This window comes from Sporothrix brasiliensis (assembly GCF_000820605.1).
Source record: "Sporothrix brasiliensis 5110 chromosome Unknown Cont12, whole genome shotgun sequence".
NCBI lineage: Eukaryota > Fungi > Ascomycota > Sordariomycetes > Ophiostomatales > Ophiostomataceae > Sporothrix > Sporothrix brasiliensis.
The window spans coordinates 495,889-518,233 of record NW_024467131.1 but is presented as its reverse complement, the minus strand read 5'-3'; the positions used below and the strand labels follow the sequence as shown (position 1 = coordinate 518,233).

At 57.7% G+C, this 22,345-nt stretch overlaps 6 protein-coding genes across 6 annotated transcripts; 1 reads left to right on the top strand and 5 right to left on the bottom strand.

The window, feature by feature from the left end:
- Window positions 1–77: 77 nt before the first annotated feature.
- SPBR_03887 (uncharacterized protein) lies at window positions 78–4,456 on the top strand (the record flags this gene model as incomplete). The annotated part of the gene is made up of 5 exons (XM_040762175.1): window positions 78–552; window positions 694–2,636; window positions 3,471–3,913; window positions 3,953–4,170; window positions 4,200–4,456. The coding sequence occupies 5 exons, from the start codon at window positions 78–80 to the stop codon at window positions 4,454–4,456; spliced, it is 3,336 nt and encodes a 1,111-aa protein (XP_040623322.1).
- Window positions 4,457–5,267: 811 nt separating this feature from the next.
- On the bottom strand, window positions 5,268–6,089 carry SPBR_03994 (uncharacterized protein; the record flags this gene model as incomplete). The annotated part of the gene is made up of 1 exon (XM_040762281.1): window positions 5,268–6,089. The coding sequence occupies one exon, from the start codon at window positions 6,087–6,089 to the stop codon at window positions 5,268–5,270; it is 822 nt and encodes a 273-aa protein (XP_040623321.1).
- A 1,550-nt stretch (window positions 6,090–7,639) lies between these two features.
- On the bottom strand, window positions 7,640–7,849 carry SPBR_09261 (uncharacterized protein; the record flags this gene model as incomplete). Its single annotated transcript, XM_040767387.1, has 1 exon — window positions 7,640–7,849. The coding sequence occupies one exon, from the start codon at window positions 7,847–7,849 to the stop codon at window positions 7,640–7,642; it is 210 nt and encodes a 69-aa protein (XP_040623320.1).
- A 54-nt stretch (window positions 7,850–7,903) lies between these two features.
- SPBR_03948 (uncharacterized protein) lies at window positions 7,904–9,308 on the bottom strand (the record flags this gene model as incomplete). The annotated part of the gene is made up of 2 exons (XM_040762236.1): window positions 7,904–8,693; window positions 8,758–9,308. The coding sequence occupies 2 exons, from the start codon at window positions 9,306–9,308 to the stop codon at window positions 7,904–7,906; spliced, it is 1,341 nt and encodes a 446-aa protein (XP_040623319.1).
- Window positions 9,309–10,151: 843 nt separating this feature from the next.
- SPBR_03913 (uncharacterized protein) lies at window positions 10,152–12,468 on the bottom strand (the record flags this gene model as incomplete). The annotated part of the gene is made up of 4 exons (XM_040762201.1): window positions 10,152–10,198; window positions 10,312–11,145; window positions 11,242–11,323; window positions 11,413–12,468. 4 exons carry the CDS (start codon window positions 12,466–12,468, stop codon window positions 10,152–10,154), a joined length of 2,019 nt encoding a protein of 672 aa, XP_040623318.1.
- A 1,790-nt stretch (window positions 12,469–14,258) lies between these two features.
- On the bottom strand, window positions 14,259–20,413 carry SPBR_03884 (proteasome activator subunit 4; the record flags this gene model as incomplete). The annotated part of the gene is made up of 2 exons (XM_040762172.1): window positions 14,259–14,321; window positions 14,384–20,413. The coding sequence occupies 2 exons, from the start codon at window positions 20,411–20,413 to the stop codon at window positions 14,259–14,261; spliced, it is 6,093 nt and encodes a 2,030-aa protein (XP_040623317.1).
- Window positions 20,414–22,345: the final 1,932 nt, after the last annotated feature.

Genomic DNA, 22,345 nt, shown 5'->3' with positions numbered 1-22,345 from the left:
ATATCTTTGGATCCACCAAATTGTCATCTTCGCCAGAAGGTCTTACAAAGGTGCACATTACCATCTCCAGCACAGATATGTACCACAACGACTATTTGCACGGCGGGGCCCCTGCCAACAATGGGCGCTTTGGCACCGAAAATGGAAACCGCAGACACACCAGTTATGACAACTCCTACTTCACGAATGGCGGCATCCATGCCCGGAACGGCAGCTGCAACCGTATTCACCCTACTTTGGGAAGGAACCCCCAAAACAATGGCAACGACTACAACAATGGCAGCAACTCTAACAATGTCAACAATGGCTTCAACTGTTTTAATGGTCAAAATGGTCAAAATGGTCAAAATGGTCACAATAGCTACAGTGGCTTCAATGGCAGCAATAGTTATAATCGTCATTGTCACAATTATCACAATGGTCAAAATGGCCACAATAGCCACAACGGCAGCAACTACAGCAATGGCAACAACGACCGGCACAACTTCCAAATCCAGCCATATGGAGTTGCCCCGCCCATGGACCGCCGCAACGGAAATTCCTCCATGGGCAGTATGGTCTTGTCAGGTGGTTGCATCTACAACCAACAGATGCCCCCAATATACCATCTATGGCCGCAACCCATGCCGCCCCAGTCCCAAGCTTGGGTTCTTCCAGCCATACCATTTAGACGGCCTCCACCCCTGCTTCAAGGTCCGGCACTGGGTCTGTCGATGGACCCCTACTTTCATAGTGCGCCCCAGGCAGCGCCGTTCACTGTGTACGGCGGTGACGCATATATGGCAATGTTTCCGGGTCCCTTGCCACGACAGCGAACGGTGCACCAGGTCGATCTGGCTCGGTATCAATGCCAACGGCAAGGCCATCCGCCGAACGAGGGCGGCCCCAGCCGCCGCAGCAATGGCAAGAAAAGTGGCCAGGGCGAGAAAAAGCCTGTTTACAGGAACAAGTCAAAGGACAACGAAAGGCTGCCAGAAAATAGGGGGCTGCAGTATGCCGTCAAGGCCGCCGCCGAGGACGACGGGGTCCCCATTGACAGCAACGCGGTCATTGACACCGAGGACGCTCTCAAGACGTACCTCGCGGATCTCCTGCACTCCCAGCCCGAGCTCGGCTACGTCTACTCGCTCGGCTTCCAGGGCGTCATGGTCGGCAGCGCCCACGACAACATCTGCGCCATGACCGTCAAGGCCGATGTCAAAATGCAGCTGCGTCTGAACGGGCCTGGCTACGACCCGATCCTGATCGCCAACAACCGGACCAAGCTGGGCAACACCAACCGGGCCCGGGGGACTGCCTTGCGGCCCTACTTCACAGCCGAACTCTTCGCCGCCTGCCAGCCGCGCGTCATTGACGTGAAAACGCTGGGTGTCGCGGCGTTTGAAACGCACCCCGAGGGCCACAGCGACATGTCCCTGCGCCGCATTATGGAGGACGGCCGTCAGGCCAAGCTGATGTTTGCGCCGCACATGCCGGCCGTCAGCCTCGATGCGGTGTATGGCATCCGCTTCGATCGCTATGGCCATGCGGACGACGAGGGCGACGGCCCGGGCTCGCCACGTGCCTGTAGGGAAGAGGAGGTAACGGGAACAGAGGCAGCGGAAATGGCGGACGAGGAAAGGGAGAGGACAATGACCAAAGCGGAAGGCAAGAAGCCGATGGCGGTGGGAACGTCGAGCACGACGAACGCAGTGCCCGAGGCAGATGGTTCGCAGCCACCGCTTGGTGAATGTGGGACTCTGAAGGCTCCCAGCAACGTTGAGTTCCGCGGCCTCTTTGACATTCAGTTGTGCGAGGCCGTCCTGGCACCCAGCCGAGAAATTGGAAGGACCGAGCGAGGAAGGACGGATCCAGATGCAGAGGCCGTCAAGAGCCGTCATCAGTTTCACGACCACTACAGGCTCATGAGCCTGGTCAACATCCTCAAAGCGAATCTGCGAGGCAACTACCGCCAACCTGAGCCGCCTGCACAGCCTGCACAGCCTGACCCGTCTGACCAAGCCGGACAGGCCGGACAGGCCGGGCCAAGCGGGCCAAGCGGTCCAGCTGAGCAGATGCAACTCGGCAAGGCGCGTGACAGGATTACCCATCGCCTGCGCAAGTTCCAAATCAGCTCGGCCGCATATGGGCGCTTCTCCGATCAGAAGCAACGTATGCGGTGCCATTTCCGCAACGCCGCCCGGTCAAATCCAAAGGCCAACGAATTTTCCGAGGGCCCACTCGATCCCAACGACGACACCCGCGGCCTCGTTCGTTACTGCATCTACGACGTTCTGTACCTGCCCCATCTGTTTTGCAGCTACTACAACGAGATCCTGGACCTGAACCCTCGCTTGCCGTTCGTGGACCAAGTCCTGCTCCAGGAGGTGCGCCGGTTCACACACCAACGTGTGCAAAAGGCGGCGATGGACAATGGCCTCGGCAGCAACAATGCCGTGTTCTCTCCGTTTGGATGGATCTGGGAGTGTTGGCTGGTGAGAATGCGCAAGTTGTGGGAGCGAAACTACATGGGAAGCCTCTGTTTGGAAGTCAGGTTCGCGTCTCTCGACACCGACATTGGTGAACTACGGAGCGGAGAGGCTCCTGAGACACCACGAGACAATACTTTGTCGGGCTCTCGGGCACATCAAATGACAGTAAGCTTTCCCGTCTCAATAGGCCTGTCTTGATGTCTTCTTTTACCGTACACCGCTAACTCCATTAAAGCAAACGTCATGCATAGAGAGCGACTTAGCAAGGATTGCCATCTCACACGCAGAGCCAACCACGCCACCAACACAACCTCTCGTGGCAGAGACTGTCTCTCACGAACGCTCGCGGTATGAATCCGAGGAGGATTGAATTTCGTCTCTGATGTCACACGCACACACGGTAAGCAACGGACCCCCCCTTCCCCCCCCCAAAATAACAACATATTTCACGCCCTACACACAACACGATGAAATCGTTTTCCGCTGTGGTCACACCTGTGTGCACGGTAACATACTTATTGCAAACCGGACTAACGAATTTCCCGCAGACATCCGTAGTTGATTTACTAAACTTTGTACCAATCTGCTCTTTTGCAAATGTCTTTGATACCCAGGTCATCCGGTACGACCAAGTACTTTGTCTCATGCGTTCATTTCACATTTTCAAACATTTGTTACGTTTTACAGTGATTTTTTGTTCTTTGGTGTTTTATACTTTTTTTTGGAATATTGTAGCTTCATGTTGGTCTTCTTTTGTCTGTTTTATTTTGTCTCGTTTCTGTCGTATCCAAAGCTATGCTCCGCTCGACGATGGCTTCCTTCCTAGTTCAATACAGCTACGACCCATTCTCAAGTTTTAATCGTCCGTATCATTTCGCGTCCGCCTCCACGCCCTCGTCGTGAATGTACTTGTCGTACACATCTGCATAGAATCGTTGGCCCACGTCGCGGTGGCTACGCACTTTGGTCCGCAGCTGTGACTCGCCCCAAGTGTCGTAGCGGCCACGTAAAAACGCAGAGTCAATCTGGCGACCCTCCGCCGACTCGGCCATCTCGGTCGTTCCAGCCGGTGCGGCCGCCCCTGCGTCCAAAAACCGCTCCGGAAACGTGGTCTCAAAGTGCGTCCGCAGCCCCAGCGCCTCTGCCTTGGTCAAGTCCCGCCGCACGCCCTGGAAAAAGGGCACACTGAACCGCTCCGGCGCGCCCGGCAGCACCTCCACGCGGTGCGTCGTGGCCGGACACACGCCGTGCGTCACCACCTCAAAGGCCTGGCCAATGTTGACCACAAACGTGCCCGGCACGGCGGGCACGTCGATCCACTGGCCGGCGCGGTTGAGCGCCTGGAGCCCACCGACGGGCGGCGGACTGGCTTGCAGGAGGAACGTCCACCAGCCCGACGAGTCCTTGTGCGGGCCGACGCCCTGGACGCCGCCCATGACCTTGTTTTTGATTTTGCTTCGGACCCCGTCATAGCCCTCCAGTCCGGGGTACCGCACCAGCTTGAGGCGGTGCTGGTCAGACAGAAACGGCTGGAGGGCGTCCGGTGGTAGGTCCAGCGCCTCGGCGACGAGCTGCAGGAAGCGCTCGCCCAACGCCGTCAGGGCATCCAGGTATGCCTCCACGACGGTGCGAATGTCGCGGTTGGTTCCGGGCACGGTCACTGCCCCTGCTTTGGGCCACTGGTTCGGACCCCGCAAACGTTCGTACACTGGCTTGTCCGGGGTCCAGTTCGCCGTACGCTCCGTCGCAAACTCCACCTGCTCGCGTCGGTCCGCCTGGCCCGCCGTCGTTTCTGCGCCGGTTGCACTGTAGCCCAGAAAGTGTGGGGAGTTGCGCAGGTTGATGGCGTCTTTGGCCTCGTCGGGCAGGGCGAACAATGCCGGCAACACCTTGACCATGTCGTCCACTGTCTGGTCCGGCACGCCGTGGTGGGCGACATACAAAAAGCCGACGTCGACAAGCGCGTGACGCAGTCCGGCGAGTAGCTCCTGTCGGCGGGCCGGGTCGTCAGCCCATGCCAGGTCAATCGTGGGAATTTCCCGAAAGGCCATTGTCGACGTATGCGTGTTGTGTTGTGAAGCAAAGGACCGTGTTTGAAAAAGGCGCCGGTTTTGGAGCTCTGGCCCAGAATGGCGGGATTGCCACGCAGAATGTCGCTACCCGTAAGCCAGCCAAGTAAGTTTCGGAGCTAAAAGTTCAATCCGACATCTGTAAGGCGTGTAGTATCGTTAACACTGCTGGGGGTTTGCGGCAGCATGTCACTCTAAGTGTATGATAAAATACTCGGCGCTTCGTGTTTGATGTATGTTCGGCAAAGACAGAGACAGGTTTCTCAGTCTTGGAATTCCAGGCACGGAAGCGACAAACGTGGCGCATAGAGTGCAAACCCACGTTGAATGTTTGACGCAAAGGCTGATAAGACACTGAGACAGCAGGGTCCAATGAGATTTGGGTGAGGCTGTCGGTTGCGCTTCAACGTCACAACGGTGGAGAATGCAATGGACTTGGAGTATTTCAATCGAAAAAAGTAAGGTCTTGCGATTATGTACCACAGGATCGCCTGGTATCCTGACAAAATGTATAAAGTATATAAAGATGGCCAAAGCAGCATTGTTCAGGACAGACGGCAGCCAGTGTGAGAGGCCAAATAATGAAGAGACGAAAGAAACTGAAGGAGTGAAAGAAGTGAAAAGAGATCAACAATAGGGGATATCCAAACGCAAGATGAAATAATAAATGACCGCAAAACGAAAACCGAAAAAGAAAAGCATCGAAACATGACATCATCCAAAAAAGCTATAAATTGCCAAAGAACGAATGCAGCACGGCACACAGGCCGACGGCCCAGAACAGCAGCGGATGGCACTGGAAGATGTTGGTGCAGCCAGCCGACGAGGCCGCGTTGGCCGTGTTTGGCGTCGCACCAGACGAAGACGCTGCCGCCGACGAGCCCGCGAGCACCTTTTTCCCCGTCGGGTACTCAATGTTGTACACGGGCTGGCTCGTCAGGGAGACGGGGTCGCCCAGCGTGTCCGGGCACGTCGCCTGGTTCTGGTCGGGCCAGTTTGTCAGTGTGCACACCTCGTTGTACCCGTAGGTGCAGATGGGGTCCAGGATGTTGTACAGCACGTAGTTGCTGGCGACCCAGTTGGCGGTGCCGGCAGCTTGCTTCTCGAGGCAGCTGTTGAGGAAATTCATGCTGTTGGAGGCGCTCAGCGGCAGCTTGGACCCGGACGTGCTGATGAGCCCCGCGCACTTGGACGCGTCGACGTTCTCCGTGTCCATGCTGACCGCGCCGCCAGCCGTGGGGTCTGCCGTTGCCGACTTGCCGGTGACTAGGTAGTTCCAGGCGTCGTAGCTGACATCGTGCGCACCGCCCGACTGGTCCACGCGCAGCAAATACACCTGGCGGCCTTGGTAGGACAGCGAGACGCAAATGTTGTCGCAGTCGACGGCCATGGGCCAGTAGGCAATGCGGTTGGTGTTGACCTTGCAGCCGAGGACGCCAATGGACGAAGAGTAGCTGGCATGCGGTGTGACAGGGACCGACGAGGTGGCAGCAGAGGCGGCAACAGCGGCCGTGAGGACCGAGGCCCAGGTGCGTATGGAAGAGAGCATGGTGAGCGTGGTAGATGGGGGAGGATTGTCGAAGTATTGCGCCAAGAGTGAAACGAAAGACGATCTTAGTGGATGACAAAAAGGACGATATCGACAAAGAATCCGGCTCGGACAGGAAAAGCAAGTGAAAGGAGTGACAAAAACAGATCGAAACAAGGAAGCGGGAAAAGAGCGTGAAACCCGGTAAAAGGAGATGCGAATAACGGGTCGATTGGCTCGAAGGACGTGTGAAGCGCCGTTCGCAGACAGGCCGGTAGCAGGAGAACAGAAAATCTCGTCGAGAGAGTGTCGATGCGCACGAGTGTCGTCGAGTTTAGTCGAGTTGTTTGAATTGCGCCTTTTCCAAGTGCATCGAAAAACAGAGAACGCAGGGCCTCTCGAGAGCCTAGTATTCGGTGACCACAGACATTGTTGCGGGAAAATGAGGGAATGATAATGCTGCAAACAAACACAGTCTCAAGACGCACGCAAAGGAGTGGGCGTGTCGTGGAGAGAACGTGTCGCAGACTGCAAAAAACAAGGTCAGAGAGAAAGGGTAAAAAGGCAAAAAGGAAGCTTCATTTCACGCAAAGTCAGATCGCGACAATGGGCAAGCGCCAGGCACAATTCTAGCAAGACACAGACTAACAGGAGCGACCGGGGTGAAAAGGAGTGGGGAAATTGTGTTTTCTCTTCTCACGTGTTCCTTCCCTGCAATTTTGCTAGCGCTGGTACCGTCGCATCCAGTGCGCTTTTCGATGGCTCCTGTAATTCGTAATGAGGCCTGTAATACTCCAGTAATTAGACGCCCAAACACCACTTGCGCCGGGACCTGGCGGGTGGGTGCGCTCTTTACAGCCCCAAAACGACGACCTCTGAATCTGGCCAGGTACAAAAGCCACACTTTAGCCACACTGGACGCTGGTACTCGACCTCCTGGATATCTGCCGACCTTACGATGGCGAGAACAAGAGGTGGAATTGAAGATTTAACATGTTGAAGAGATCAGGAAAGACCTAAGGTTGGTTCTTGTTTCTTGTAAGTATAAAAGGTAGTTACTTCAAAATATCGGCCAGGTCTGTACCAAAAAAAAAGCAGTATTTACATGCGATGACCAGGACGTCTCACTTGGTAAGGTAACGGATCTTTAACTAGCACGAAGAGTTGTCTAGACTAAACAGTGTCTTATAGCTCAATAGATTTCATAGAAAAATCTATATATATCTCTTTTTTGGTAAAAGAATTTTTTTTTAAAAAAAAAAAAAAAAAAAAAAAAGGTAATACCCAAATGGATCAAATCGATGAAATATATTTCTACATATACTCACATTACCTTTTATATTATTAAATGTAAAATAGTCAGAAACGGCCCTCACACGAAAGCAGCAAAACAAGGTGCATGGCTAGACATATCACTACACAAGGTAAACAGAAACAGTGGCTAAATAGTAATACAATTCGAATTGCCTATTCAAAATCACAAACGCTATGAACGCTATGAAAACCCTGTTCTGGGTCGTTCACACTACAAACACAAAGGCAATGAATCCATGGATGCAAAGCAGCAGTACCTACGTGCTGCCGTCCTTGGTGGTGCTCCCTGCACTGGAACACACGTTTGGACCAGCCGTGAGCGCCTTGGATACTTGCTCGGCGACCACATCATGGATGGGGTACGTCGGGTGGAGGCTGTTCAGCCAAAAGTACTGGTCGACAGGCACGCCGCATGATTCAATGAGCGTGTCAGGCTCCGGCGTGCCGCTGACATTCTGGGTTAGCATTGTGCGTTTATGTGTCATGAACGGGGGGGGGCAGGAGGATGGGACGACATGGACCTACTTTCCGTATGCCGCACAAAACGATGTCGTGTTCTTGAGACCGGCCGTCTGCGGGAACGAGGCCGGGTCGTCCATGGCCGCATTGAAGACCAGGCCCGTGTCCACCACCCAGACATTGGCGTGGTCGGCATGCTGCGACTTGAGGTCGGCGGCGAGGCCGTCTTTCAGCAGGCTGTTGAAGGCGGCAATGTCGGCCTTTTCGAGGGCCTGGGCAGCAGCGTCGCCGCCGGCCGTTGTGAGCGGACTGCGGTCGACAGGCGGGACCGTCAGGAACACAAAGTTGCGGCCGCCCGCATTGTAGAGCATCCCGACCATGTCGCCGTACACTTCAAAGATGCGCCTGTTGATCTCTGTCGTGCCGTTAACGCCGTCGACGCCGTGGTGGTACGAGTTGCCGACGTCGTTGATGCCGATCCAGATGGCAAACACAGTATCGTTACCCTGCCACGCGGGTGCGTCGGGTGCCGACGGATGGGTCTCGCTGACGTCCGTGTCGCTGTTGCCATGGTTGGTGTAGCCGGGCAGGAACTCGCTGTGGACCTGGTCCTTCATGGACAAGACAGTGGGCCTGTAGGGCTGGACAATGTCGCTGTCCACAGTCGCACCACCATACGCCAGGTTGTACGTCCGCAGCCGCGAGGCGTTGTACTTGGTGGAGAGAAAGCCGACCCAGTTGGGTCCATTAGACGACGTCCATCCCGGGTACGGCGGGTTCCCCAGCGGATTGTCAATGGACGGCGTGGGCGTGATGGAATAGTTGAAGCCGGTCTGCGTGTAGCTGTCGCCACTGGAGGAGACATGCGTGTTGGTGGAGGGCAGACCATGGGGGGTCTGAAGGACGACTGACTTACAAGATAAAAGCATATTGGATGCCTTTCCAGCCAGGCCATTGACTCGTAGCGTCGCAGGTCGACGCCTTGGGAACCGAGCCTGACCAGGATGCCGGGGCCGGCGCTCCAAAGGCGAGGCCGCCGGCGACAGACGACGCAACCGCAGCGTGTGCCGCAAACTGACGCAGCGAGTGCATGGCTGCGAGGACGAGGACGACTATGGCTGCAGTGGCTGCAAAGTACGCAACGGCTGCTACTAGTGATGAGATGCAGGATGACGATGATGGTCGGCGTGGATGGCGCCTTGGACGGTTGCTGCCACTGTTGGAAAAGGAGGAGAGAAAGGACGGCAGCAAGCTCTCGCTCTTTTGACCAGCCAACCCGAGATTATGTGGGCTCCTTATGCTCCTCCGTCGATGCGTGAAAAAGGCAACAACGACCACGACCATGACGGCAGCGGGCACCCATGGCAGGTACAGCGGCGGCAGGAACGACCCTTTGCCAGTCCCCGGCCCCAAGCCGCTTCCTCCTGCGGCAGGAGCAGGAGCAGGAGCAGCCTCTCCCGCGGTCATCCTTGGGCTGCGAGATGCCTTTGGCAGCAAATGTGGCCTTCGGTTGAAGTGGCTTCGCTTGCCGATATTGAAATAGATTGTGCCGCGCAAAACAAAAGCCAGCCGGTAGATGTCGTCGCAATCGTTGTGCCGTCCGTTTCTGAGAGGTAACCGGGTCGTCCAAGATGGGTGGAAGAGACGCAAGATACAAAAGGCCAAAACAATATGAAGGGATGCAAGAAGAAGACTGAAAAACTGAAAAACTGAAAAAATACAGTGGCAGACTTTACGAGACCAAGTGCTTTGTGGTTTGTGGAATGCCTCCAATTCGGCGTCTCCAGAGGCAACTTACACGGTGGGAGAGAAGCAGGAGCATGTGAAGCGTAGCTTGGGTGGCCTTCTACCCCAGCTTTAGGGCGTTGCGGGGTGCTCGGCGATCACTGTGTGGAATCATCGACAAGGTTTCTTGTCCGCTAGCGTCACGTGAAGCCTCAAAGCAGACAAATACGGTGGACGGAGTCGCCAATTCCGAAGGTTAAAGAGAACATGGCGACGAAGCAGCGATGATAACGGATAATGTATTGTGCAATAGCGAGGCAAGAGAAGAAGGAAATCAACGTGAAAACAGTCATTTCGTCATTAGGGCCATACCCACAGAAACACAAGAGGCCACGTCAAGATCCACTCAAAAGCAAAAGATCCGCCCAAAATCGTATCCAAGAAAACACATCAGCCAAACCGAGTATTCCAATATTCGTTTCCAAATACTTTCTGTCTGTAGTCTATCTCCCGTAAAAACAAACCATATATTCCCAAAAGTGCATCGCCAGAACCATCCCCGTTACGGCGTACAGAGAGCTTCGCTCACGTCAGCGTGGCCAGCATGGCCCGCATCAGCTTCGGCGGTGGACCTGGATGTGTTAGCTGTGGATTCTTGGGCCCTTTGAAAACGTCTGACCAGGAAAAAAGGGCAGCGGACCTTTTTATCTTTATCGATACTTGGGCACGCTGATGGCCATCCTACCTTTCTTGTCCTTTTCGATGCGCACGCCGTTCCGCGGCTCCTCGAAACGCTCGACCTGCTCCTCGTACAGCACCAGCTCGCCCGTGCTCAGGCGCTCGGCCCGGACGAGGTCACGATTCGAGGACGACACGGGCTCGTAGTAGTCGCGCTCCTCACGGTAGTAGCGGTCGTCGACGGTGACGTCGTAGTACCGGTCGTCGCGGTCACGGTCGCGGCGGCCAAGGAAGTGCGCATAAAGGGCGCCGTCGCCGTGCGAATGCGACCGTGCACGACGGTGTCTGGAGTGCGAGTGGCGGTGGCGGTGGCGATGGCGGCTCTTGCTGCGGTGGCGGTTGTCGACAATGGCGACGGCCAGAGGCTCCTCAGAAACCTCGACGGCAGGGCTGCCGGCGTCGTAGACGACGGGCGCCAACGCCAATGACCTGGGGTCGCGAGAGCGCGACCGGGACCTGGTCCGGACCAAGGCGACAGACGTCTCATTCATCGAGGGGCCTGCATAGCTGCGTGCAGGTGAGACGTCGCGAATGTGGATGTTGGTTGTTCCGTAGGCCGGTGAGCGCTCGACGGGATCGGGTGCTGGGACGGCGGCAGGGGCGGGGGCATACTGGACCGTAGGCGGTGGCGGTGCCGTGTAGTACACCTGCTGTGGTTGGTACATTTGCGGCGGTTGGTACATTTGCGGTGGCTGTGGAGGTGGTGGAGGCGGTTGGTATTGTTGCACGGGTGGGGGCTCCGGAGCCATCACCACCTCTTCACGTCGGCGTTCTTCTTCGACAACGGTGCCGCTCGATGTCTTGACCTTTGTCTTCTTGGTCTCGACGATGTCTACTTCGTCTGGAAGCATGTTAGGAGACGGCCAGGCGAATAATAATGGACGAAATAAAAAATAGAAAGGGACATGAAACAAGGCAACATCGGTATGAGACTCACTCTTCTTGTAATCGCGGCTCAGCTTGAGGACGTCATCAATGTTGTCCTGACCGAGAGCCACCTGGACGACCAGGGTGTTGCCCTGTAATGAGTTGAATGTTAGTTCCCGTCGACCATGATACAGCTCAGAATGACCAGACTGCTTGGGGAGGAGGGGGGGAAACAACGCACCTCTTTGATAAATGGATAGCCAAGGTCGACAAGGACTTTCTCCGACACCAGACGCGCCGGCATCCGTGTCTTGCCCTTCTTCGGGTACTCGCTCTTCGGCGCGCGCCCACTGCGGCTGCCCTCGCTCCGCAGTGTCACGCCGTCGCTCGACTGCGACCGCACAGACGTCACGGAGATGGATCTTTGCGACGACACCGACGGCGACCGGGGCCGAGACATTCTCGTCTCGACGACGGGCCCGCTATGTCGCTCGTTGACGATGCGTTCCTCGACAAGGCGGTCGTGCTCGCGGATGGCGTCGTGGCCGTGCGCACGTTCCAGCTCAAAGTCTCGCTCGTGCCGCTCATAGGACCCACGGCGCCGGCGGCGTTCAATGTCGATGTCGCCCACCTCCAGGCGGCCCGGCTCGATGCGAATCTCTTCAATCTCGGTCCGCTCACGCTCGCGGTCACGCTCGCGGTCACGCTCGCGGTCTCTCTCGTACTGCTCCCGGTCGCGCTCGTACTCCTGCTGCCGCCGCTCGGCCGAGCTGTCCCGGCGCCGGCGGATGGGCAACGGAATGGGCACGTTGACGGGCGGGCGGCGGTCGTACGCGTCGACGCGGTCCAGGTCGTAGTTGCGGCGGGCCGGGCGGCGGTCAAACGTTTCGACGCTCGACTGGCGACGGATCAGACGGCCCGGCCGTGGCGGCGGCGGTCCGCTGCTGCCCACAATGCTGTCCTCGGCGTCACGGATGCGGACCCGTTCGCGCCGCTCAAAGTCGTCGGGGATCACGGCCGGTGGGGCCGGGCGGCGGCGTGCCGAGGCGGGCAGAATCAGGCTGTCATCGTCGCGGTCGTCGTCAATGTAGCGGCGCTCGCGCGTAACGACTTCTTCACGGCGGCCGGGCGGTGAGCGCTCACGGAGACGAGTCGGTGCCGGACCAGGGCGGCGGTCGTAGGCGAGATACTCGTCGTCCTCCTCGTAGCGGATCCGGTCGTCTCGCCGGCGGTCGCGGTCACGTTCGTAGACGACACGGTCGCGTTCATAATCACGACGATCGAGGTCTCGCGACATGATGTCTGTCGTGTGGCAGGGTTGTTTGTGGGACGTGGATATGAAGTAGCAAAACGGGCAGATGCAGATGACAGTTTCACCCGGTAAAGGCCGTGGGACTCAAAAGGGAAATAGAGGGATTCGTTACTATGTCGCTCGTTCGTGGTGCTTGAAAGGCTGCTTTGGCTGAGACGAGGCTTGCACTGAGGTGCGTCGCTAATATCTGAGTTGCAATGTTGGTGTGGATGGCCCAGCACACGAGAGGGGAAAGAAAAGGAAGCAGGTATGCAGGCCAGTTGGGAAAGGATCTGTAAAACGATGGCTTCAAATCCAAGATTCTATTGACAGGTGGAAGAATAATAGAACATTGACGGCCCACTCGAGAAAAAAGTAGGAGACGGATGAAAGAAAGGGGGCAGGGGAAAAAGTGGTCGCGCAGTCGTACGACGCACACGTACCCAGTTGCCATTTCAGCCCAGAGACTGGTCCGATGACGACACGGAAAGAGCGATGCAGAGCCCAAAGCAGGAGCTGCGACCGCGGGCAAGAGTGAGGGGCAGCCACCAGAGAGGGGAAGGCCAGCTGGAGCGAGCGAGGAAGGTGCAGGGGTGTGCCGTGTGTGCTGCACGCTGCGGGTGGAGCGCTGTGTTACTGTTGAGCCGCTTTCTGCAGCATGCTTTTTGGTTGCAGCAGTTTGCAAGTAGAGGTGCAGAGCGCTGGCCATGTCCTACCCATTCAACAAAGACCGCACGCAGCGCCCATCAAACAGTCACGCCTACGATTGCATCGAAAGGAGGGCGCCTGGACGACGTCCTCGTGGACTCTATGTGCGTCGCAGATGCGGCGCAGTCACGCCTGCAGCCTCTCTTCGATTGGCTGCCTCAAGCTGAGTGGCTGATGTTCGAACATGTTTGAACGGTGTCACTCTCTCGTGTCAAAGGGTTGCCTACCCAAAGTCGATGCGAAAAGGGGCCAAAACAAAACAAAGGACAGATACGAGGCCAAAACAGTGGACGGGACATGGGACTTGCCGAACCGGTGGCGAATGCCATTCGGGTGACGTGCCTGGAGGCCTAACGATAGGTTTTCGATAGGCATCTTGGATATGGATTTAGCGGGTGGATTAGTGCGCGTTGGGCTGTTGAAGTGAAGCGTTGCGCCCCCGGCCGCCAGAGAGAGCCTCAGAGCCTTACAGTCCCACCCAGACCAGTAGACGGTGCCCAATCTGCGATATCAGGCGATACGGCAAAACCACAAATGTTTTTGTTTCGTAAATAACACCGACGCTGATCGTTGACACAATGGGCCTCACGGTCCGAAAGAGAAGGATTCGACGGGGGTTCAATGTCTGTGTGTGAGAGAGATACCCTCATGCCCCTGAGCCCCTGTAAAAATAGACCCACGACGCTAAAGTTGGGCTGCCGAAGACGCTAAAAATTTGCACCCAACACCCCGGCAACAACTGCACCATGACGTAGTTGTCAGAGGAGGCCTAATATTTTTCAAAGAAAATTTTGAATAGAATATCGGGACATTTCTTGAATGCAAACACAATAAATTTAAAGAAAATGACTATTATGCAAGAGTCGAATCGCAGTCTATCGTATCGTTTCTCCTCTGTCCCATGCAAATTGTGTTTGTGAATGGTTCCTCTAGAAAGACAGGTGTAGCAACTCAAAAAGTCAAAAAGGAGACATCGGAACAAAAAAGACAGAAATTAATAAAAATAAACACAAATAAACACATGCCACAGACGAATACTACAAAATTGATTACGGGACAAGAATAGCACGTCTATGCAAAGTAGCTCTCTATGCAAAGTAGCTCTTCCACAAAACACCCTCGAGGTCCTCCAGTTGCTCGGGGGTAAAGTACTAAAACGGTTAGCATTTGGTAGCAATAGGTCCGGGGAGTGGGGGGGCTGAGAGGCACGTACTGTTTGGTCCACAATCCATGTGTCTTGCCGCGTCTTCTTGAACTCGGACAGAATCGACTTGGTCGCGTTGCCCACCACGCCCGGGTCGTTGGCCGTCCGCGTCGCCAGGTGCGACAGCACCTCGGGCATCCACGACGGTGGTGGTGTTGCGTACGGGAACGCCTCGATCAGCGCGCCCAGGCCCAAGACGGCCGCGTGTCGTCGAATGACCTGCCGCTTCGTGTCAATGGGCGTCTCGCGTCCGCTCGCGGATTCGGCCCCCATCCCCGCCACCGCCGAGACCACCGACCGCTTCCGCTTCGGCATGGGGTTGGCCGCGAGCTGCTCCTTGAACCGCCGCATCAGCGACTGGATGATGGGGTTGCGGATCGACGCCGGCGAGCAGCGGATCATTCCGGCCAGCGTCGCCGCCGCCGAGTCGCGCACCTCGAGCTGTGCGTCCGCCAGCATGTCGCCGACGGCGTCAAATAGTAGCTTGCGCTGGGCGGGGCGGCTCAAGAACAGCCGCCGGAAGTAGACCACCTGCATGTTGATGAGCGCACGCAGGCGCTGGTGCCAGCTGGGCGCCGACCGACCGACGTCAATCAGCTTGCGGATAAAGGCGTCGTCCTCGCCCTCGCGCAGCGGGATGTTGGGCAGGTGCCGGTACACGTGGTACGCGAGGCGCATGAGCTCCGGGTCCTCCTTGACGTCCATCATGTGCAGCAGCTGGTCGATGAACAGCTCCGGGAAGAACTGCACCAGCTCCGTGCACTCCTGTGACGACAGCATCCAGTCGAGCCATGTCAGCACCGTCTTGGATCCGGATGTGTAGCTGCTCTGCTCCTGCTGACCGGGCACGCGCTCGTGGCGCCACGCCTCCAGCCGCTGGAACACCTCCGTGACAATGGCCGAGAATTCGCTCGTCGCATGGTACGGGCGGATGCCCACCGACGACGCAGCCTTGTTCTGCTCGAGAAGGGCCGCCACGTTGGGGAACGACTCGTGGTAGCGCGTGCGGAAAATGGTCGCCAGCACCCGGCCCATGGCCTCCCGCACCGCCTTGTACGGGTGGTCAATGTGCGCCAGCATGTCCGATACAATCGGCTTCTCGCCGCGGAAGTGCCAGCCCGCATCGCTAATCAAGAACTCGAGCAGCGTCACCTTGGACGACTCCTTGAACGCCGCATTGGACGTCATGTCCAGCCGGAACGAACCCAGGCCCAGGACGAGCTCGCGTGCCCGCCGGGGGTCCCTGATCCCCGTAATCATGTGCACGCACGTCATCCAGTACTGCAGATTCTCGGGCGTCAGCTTGTCGTTGATGATGTCGAGCAGAAGCGGCCCCGCAAACGCCCAGGCACGGTCGCGGTACGCCTTGGGCTCGTCCGGGCCGACGGACAGCAGGGCCGCGACAATCTCCGCAGTGGCCCGATGCTGGTGGCGGTCGGAGCCATCGTCGTAGACACCGCGGACCAGCTCCTTGACTTCGTCAAACGTGACGGCCGCCACGCCGCTGTGCACGAGCTCAAACACGTACGACAACATCGACACGTAGCGCACCTTGAAGCGGTCGGCGTTGGCATCGCGCGGCTCCTGCTTCATGTAGTCAAAGTACTGCTTGAGCCAATCCTTGGTCAGGATCGTGCCAATCTGCTTGCGGGCCGCCGTGCCGACCGCATCGAAGCGGTTCGCCACAATGGTCGGGTCGGCGCTGTAGCCCGTAAACGACTTACCCCACACGAGCCAGCCAGGGTAGTCTGAGTCAACAAAGTACGAGGTGCTGTCTGCATCGCCGCTGCTGCCGCCGCTGGTCGCTGGGCCGTGGCCATTGGCTTCCGGCGCCTGGATGGCAAACGAGTCGAGGTACTGCTTGGTCCATGCCGCATCGCCGCCCGTGGCCGGGACCTGGATCTCGAGCCGGTTGTCCGTCCGCTCGTTGTCCAGCAGGTAGTTGCGGTAGTCGTTCTTGTAGCAGGCGCGCAGCGCCAAGAACATAAAAATGTTCGCAAACGCGTTTTGGTAGCCGGCCCGCAGTGTCGGATGCTGGCTGATGGCGCCGTTGGCGGCGAGCTCAATGAACGCGGCGGGGGCGAGCGTGTCGAAACGCAGACACAGGTTATTGGCGAACACGGCACAGCGGCTGGCCACCTTCCAATGGGATTTGGCGGCAATCTCAATCAGTTCGAGGCCGAGCTCGGCCTTCTTCTGCTCGACCTTGCGGCGCCGCTCCAAGATGAATGAGTGCCGCTTCTGGATCTTTTCGGCGCTGTCGCCGAGGTCGTCCTTGCTGGCCGGCGTGATGGTGGCGAGGGTCGCCTCGTTGACAATCACCATGCGCTCAAACGCCTTGCCGAAATCGAGCAAGGGGAAGAGCGCGTTCGCACCCATCTGCTGGATCGACGCCTTGTCAACGTCGGCCGACCGGATATAGAGCCGGATCAGCGTCGGGGCAAACCGCCAGTCACGGATCAGCGTCTTGATGAGCGACGTGAACAGCAACGTGTACATGGCACCCTTGATCCGGTCGTGATCGCTGTTGTCCAGCGACTCCTCGAGCGTGCGCAGGACAATGGGAATCACCACGGGGCGGCTGCCAATCAGCACCTTGAGCGACGACTCCTGCGCAGACTGGGCGGCACGGCGTACATCAGCATACACAGACGTACAGGACTGGGCGAGGTCCTTGATAAGCTGCTTGTCCAGCTGGCTGGTCAACCGGTAGGTCGTGTTGTACCTCACGCGCTGCAGCTGGTACGCGTCGGCGCGCTTGACGAGCAGCGGCCGCGGGTACGCCTTGCGCAGACCGTTGATTTTGAAGGACGCAATGTCGGAGCGGTACAGGCGCAGCAGCCGGTCGAGCGGGCGTGACGTCCGCTCAAAGCCAACATCCGTAATGAAGGTCCGGTACGTGGTGTACAGCTCCGTAAAGCAAGCGACGTCGTCTTCCTGGAATGCGACGAGGAAGCGGTGCGTTCGGGCGAGCAGGTAGCCGACTGTTTCGCGGAGCTCGTGGATGCGCTCAAAAAGCACACTCTTGCGGTCGAGGACGTAGCCGTACGGGTAGGAGAACTCGCGCTTCAGATCGTCGTCGGACGCCACCTCGGCAAGCGGATCCACGTCCTCGTCGATCGCCGTGTCCTCGTCATTTCCTTCGATGCTCGAAATGGCCGTCGCAGGGGGTGCGGCGGCGTCCTTCATCTCGACGTCGTCGTTCTTGGCCGGGCCGCCGCGGCCGTCGGTCGTCGTCGTCGACGCACGTGCTGTCTCGAAGAGGGGCGAGACGCCCGAGATAACTTGGCGAATCCGTGACAGAGCGCGGGTCAGCTCGTCGCTCCACTCCTTGTTCTTGCCATTGCGACTGACAGGCGGTTCGGCGCTCATCAAGGCCTCCATCTTCTCCTTGGCGCTGATGACCTGGGACTCGAACAGTTCCGCCGCAAACTGGACCTCGGGCTGCGCGGGGCGGTACCACTTGATGGTGAGGTCGGACGGGGCCGTAATGTGGCCAAAGTGCTGCAAGCCAATGCCGTCCTTGATGACGTCGGGTTCGAACATTTGGTTGTCGATGGGGTAGGTGTGCGTCAGGTTGATGAGCAGGTGGTGCACGAAGTTGGAGATGTGGATGGTAGCCAGACCGCGGCACTTGTCCTGCATGTACTCGCCAATGTCGAGCAGCTCCTTCTTGTACTTGAGCACCTCGCTGCCGACGTGGACAACACACATACTCAGGATGCTCACGTACCACACCAGGGCACGGTCGCGCGGCAGCACGTCGGCACCGCTGCTGCGATCGGAGGCGGCGCTGTTGTCGTCAATCTCGTTGCGGATGTTGACAATGAGCATGGGGATGAACACCTTCAGCGTCTTCTCCGGGTTGACGCGGCACAGAGCGTTGACGATCCAGGCCATGGAGTCACGGGCCTGGTGCACGACGTGCGAAGCCACGAAGGCGGCAATCTTCTCGACGGCCATGTCAAACAGCTCCGGCGACAGGGCGGCGAAGACGGGCGTCAGGGCGGACGGCAGCGAGTTGATGACATGGTCTTCCGGAGAACCAGAGCGGAAGTGCGAGAGGTCCGGCAGGTTCTCAACCAGGGTGAAAATCTTGCCCAGCAGAGAATTCAAGAACTCGCCGAAGCCGGCCGTGGACGAGCGCACGATGCGGGCTTCTTCCTCGTCGGTGAGCTCCTTGTCGTAGTCGAGCTCGATGTCCTGGCCCTCGCGCTCAAAGCGTTCCATCTCGCCGCGGACCCACTCCATGGCCAGGCCGGTGTCATAGACGCCATTGTCGGCATCCTTGTCGTTGACGAGCGACGCAAAGGGTATGCTGTACGCGACGGTCTGGATAAAGGCAAGAGTCAATTGTGTCTTGCCGAGATCGTTGGCGTCGATGCCGGGCAGGGCGAGCGCCAGCAGGGCGGTGATGTGGCCGCGGAAACCCTTGAGACGTGACATGGTGTGTGCAATCACCTGGAGTCCACACAAACTGGCCGTCGTCCGGTGCACTTCCACAAGCCCCTGCAGACTGGGATAGAAGCGCTGCAGGGCGCCAGGCAGAATGAGGCCTGGCTCCAAGAAGGCGAGCGACTGGAGCGTGACGTAATAGTAGCCAGCCGTCTTCTGGCTCTTGGCAAACAAGCCCATGAAGGTGACGTCGCGCAGCGCCAGGACAAAGCGGCGCTTGACCTCGGGCGTCAGGCGGCGGTCGACGGGGACGTCGAGTTCGCCGCTCTGTTCGCGGTTCCAGCGGTTGACAAAGATGTCGACCAGGTAGTGGGTGAACTGCGCGAGGAAGCTGGTCCAGGCGCCCTGGTTGGAGGGGTGGAAGAAGGTATCGATGGACTCCAAGAAGCCCTCGAGGCCCGTGAGGATGCTGCTCGCGGGCGTCGCGCCGGCATCCTCGTCCTGCGTGTCCAGGCACAGTGGCGACAGGGCGTGCACGATCCAGCGCGCGGCCATGTAGGGGACGGGGTACTTTTTCCGGTCCTTGTCGAGGAACACGGCCAGGCCGGACGAGTAGTCGAGGGTAGAGACGTAGGGCGAATTGGCCTGGCCGACGGGGATCTCGGTGAGGCGCAGGATGGCCGTGAAGATGAGGTTGGACTGCTCTCGTGTGAAGATGCCGTGGGCGGTGAAGGGCACGTGCTGGTAGGTGAGGTAATCGCGGGACATGCGCGAGAAGATGTCGACAAAGGAAACGTCGACGGCTTTGGAGCGATTGACGAGCGACCAGAGGTGGAAGTAGGTGGGGAGGAAGTCGGACGGCTGCGACATGTAGGCCGTCGGCGGTGCTGGGGCGGTGGGCACCATGATTGTAATTAAGCCGATGACGATGAATGCGTTGGACATGTCGGACGTGCTGAAGTAGGGCAGGATCTCGTCGAGCATTTCGCGGCGGTCGCTGGGGTCAAGGTAGGACTGTGCATGGAGGCAGAGACGCAGGACCTGTTTGTAGACACGGGCCTGGACCGACTGATGCACCGCCGTCTCGCTGGGCAGGGTGATGCTCTTGAGCTGCTTCCATAGCGGGCGCCAGTCGAGGGTGAGGTCTTCGCCGGGCCGAAGGTAGTGCCGCTTCTTTGTCAGGGTGATGAGCATGCGGCAGAAGCGGTCGGTCGCGGTGGTCTCGAGGCCGGGTGCGAGGGCGAGGTGGTAGTAGAGCTGGGCGAGGCTGGCGCGCTGCTCGCGTGTCATCTCAAACTTGAGGTTGAGCCATCCCTGCAGCTCGCGCGTCCAGTGCAAGGCACCTGGCGTGAAGTCCTCGGCCTTGATGGCAATGTAGAGGTTCTTGAGGATGAGGTTGAGGGTGGCGTCGCGCTCCGACTCGTCTTCGACAGGGTACGGCAGCTGACTGAAGTAGCTGAAGGTGCGCGGACGGTAGCGCTTCTTGCCGTCGTCGTCGGGGGTGACGGACGAGGGCACGCCCGGCGACGTGGCGCGCGAGATGGTATCGACGGAGAAGTGGCCGGCGAGGAAGTCATGGGAGGAGGTTGCCGCGGCGGCCAAGTAGCCCGGGATGGGCGAGTGCGCCTCGAGGTTCTCGTCCATGGTGAGCGACGGACACGGACTCGATTGCTTCCAGTCGCGTGACTGGAGAAGCGAGATGAGGAGGAAAGGAGTATCGAGGGTCGTGTCGTTCGATGGCGAAACAAAATGGCTTCGATAATGGATATGGCCGAGGAGGAGGTCGGGATGGAGGTGTCGGTCCAGTCTTAGGCGGCACTCGAGATTCGAAGGCTTCGATGGAGGTTTGGCTCGAGCGGGCGCATCGGCATGACGTCTCAGAAAGACTGTGGGTGGAGGAGAGTGGACGGAGGAGATGAAGAGACGGTGAAATGGCGTCGTCTGATGGGATCGCGGCGAGGCTGAAAGTCGGGCCAAACGTAACAGGGTCAGCAAATATGTAAATCTAGCGATAAGACAAAAACAAGAGAGCCGTTCGAAGACTATCCACAACGGGCCGTAGCTTGTGCCAGGCGCGATGGTAGGTAGATGGCTGTTGCGAAATTCGAAAGCAAGCAATCAATGCAGAAATAGAAGAAAACACGACGAAGAAAATGACGGAGGTCAGCGACGGAAGCCAGGGTCCAATGCAATGGCAGCGCCCGTCTTTAAGAACGGGATGCGTTTTTGGTGACGTACAGGGTTTCGATGCCTTCGGGGCGCGGTACGTCGACGATGGGGACGAGATTACCGGGGCTTCAACAACAGACGGAGCGAGGGGAATTGCGACAATGAGATGGGTTCGTGAGAACGGCCGTCATCAAAGTGAGACGCAGGCTGCTGCCGACGCTGCGTAATCGAGGGATGTGACAGGCCGGGCGATGGGTGGTTGCTGCAGGCTGCTTTGTGTGCGTGAGCTTTCTCTGCTGGCAGGCACAGAGCCAGTTGCGTTCGGACCAACGTAAGAGATGATCTGCCTAGCGGATTGCGCTTTGGGATATCGTTAGCTAGAGGCAGAAATGGCACAAAAGGGCAAAAGGCAAATGGCGGCGACGGAGCTGAGCTATGCCATGCTCATGTGGGAGGCTCCGCAATAAGAAAAGCCCGCGCACTAGCGGCTTTTGACTTTGAAACGTCGGGGGCCGTGATGGCGACTTGGAGACAAAGGAGGCGAGAAGAACGGGAGCAGAAAGGATCCACGATGACAAAAGAGAGACAAATAGAAATGATGAAAATGATCAAAGGACTAAAAGGAAGGGGCACAGCTTGTTGTCGACGATGGACGGGACAGATCAAGAAGACAGGGCGAGGGTATTAATACGCACTGAAATAACCAACGGGGTCTAATAGTGAATGATGTGTTGTGGGCAGGGCGGCTGTGAACGCCCAGGACACACGACTGGCGATGCGCAGATTTGAGGCGAGAGATGCAAAAAAGGTGCAAAAAAGGTGCAAAAACAGATGCCAACACGCCAAGGGCAAAAGTGCAAAACAAAGGAAAGACCGTAAGGGGAAGACGAGCGCCTTGACGGACCTCCCACCAAAGAAACAGCAGGAGCGATGCTGCTGCACAGAGGCTGTTGAACCACAGGGCAGTCACGACGGGCTTCGAAAAGTGGGTACCTCTTGCCGGGCGGTCTTGCCGTCCAACCTGTCGCTCTTGACCGGTTCCTGTGCTGCTACCTCTGCACTGTTCCACGGCGTCTTTGCCTTTGGCAAGACGAAGACAGCGATTGGCAGAGCTTGTTGGTATGCCTATCTCACTTTACTGTATCGGTCAGGGAATTGTTAAGAGTGCAAATTGAGTGGGTGTTTCCGGAATGCACGGCCCATTGAGCGTCCGAAGACGAGGAAGTAGCCATGCACAACACGGGACACAAACAACGTCAAACAAGGAAAGAGCGAAGCAGAGACTACGACGGATGACTTTTCCAAAACATTAAATGAATACAAACTACTGAAGTTCGAAAGGCTCGACGACAAGCCAGACGTGGTCCAACACACGACAAGGAACAGCCCAGAGCTAACAGGCCGTGG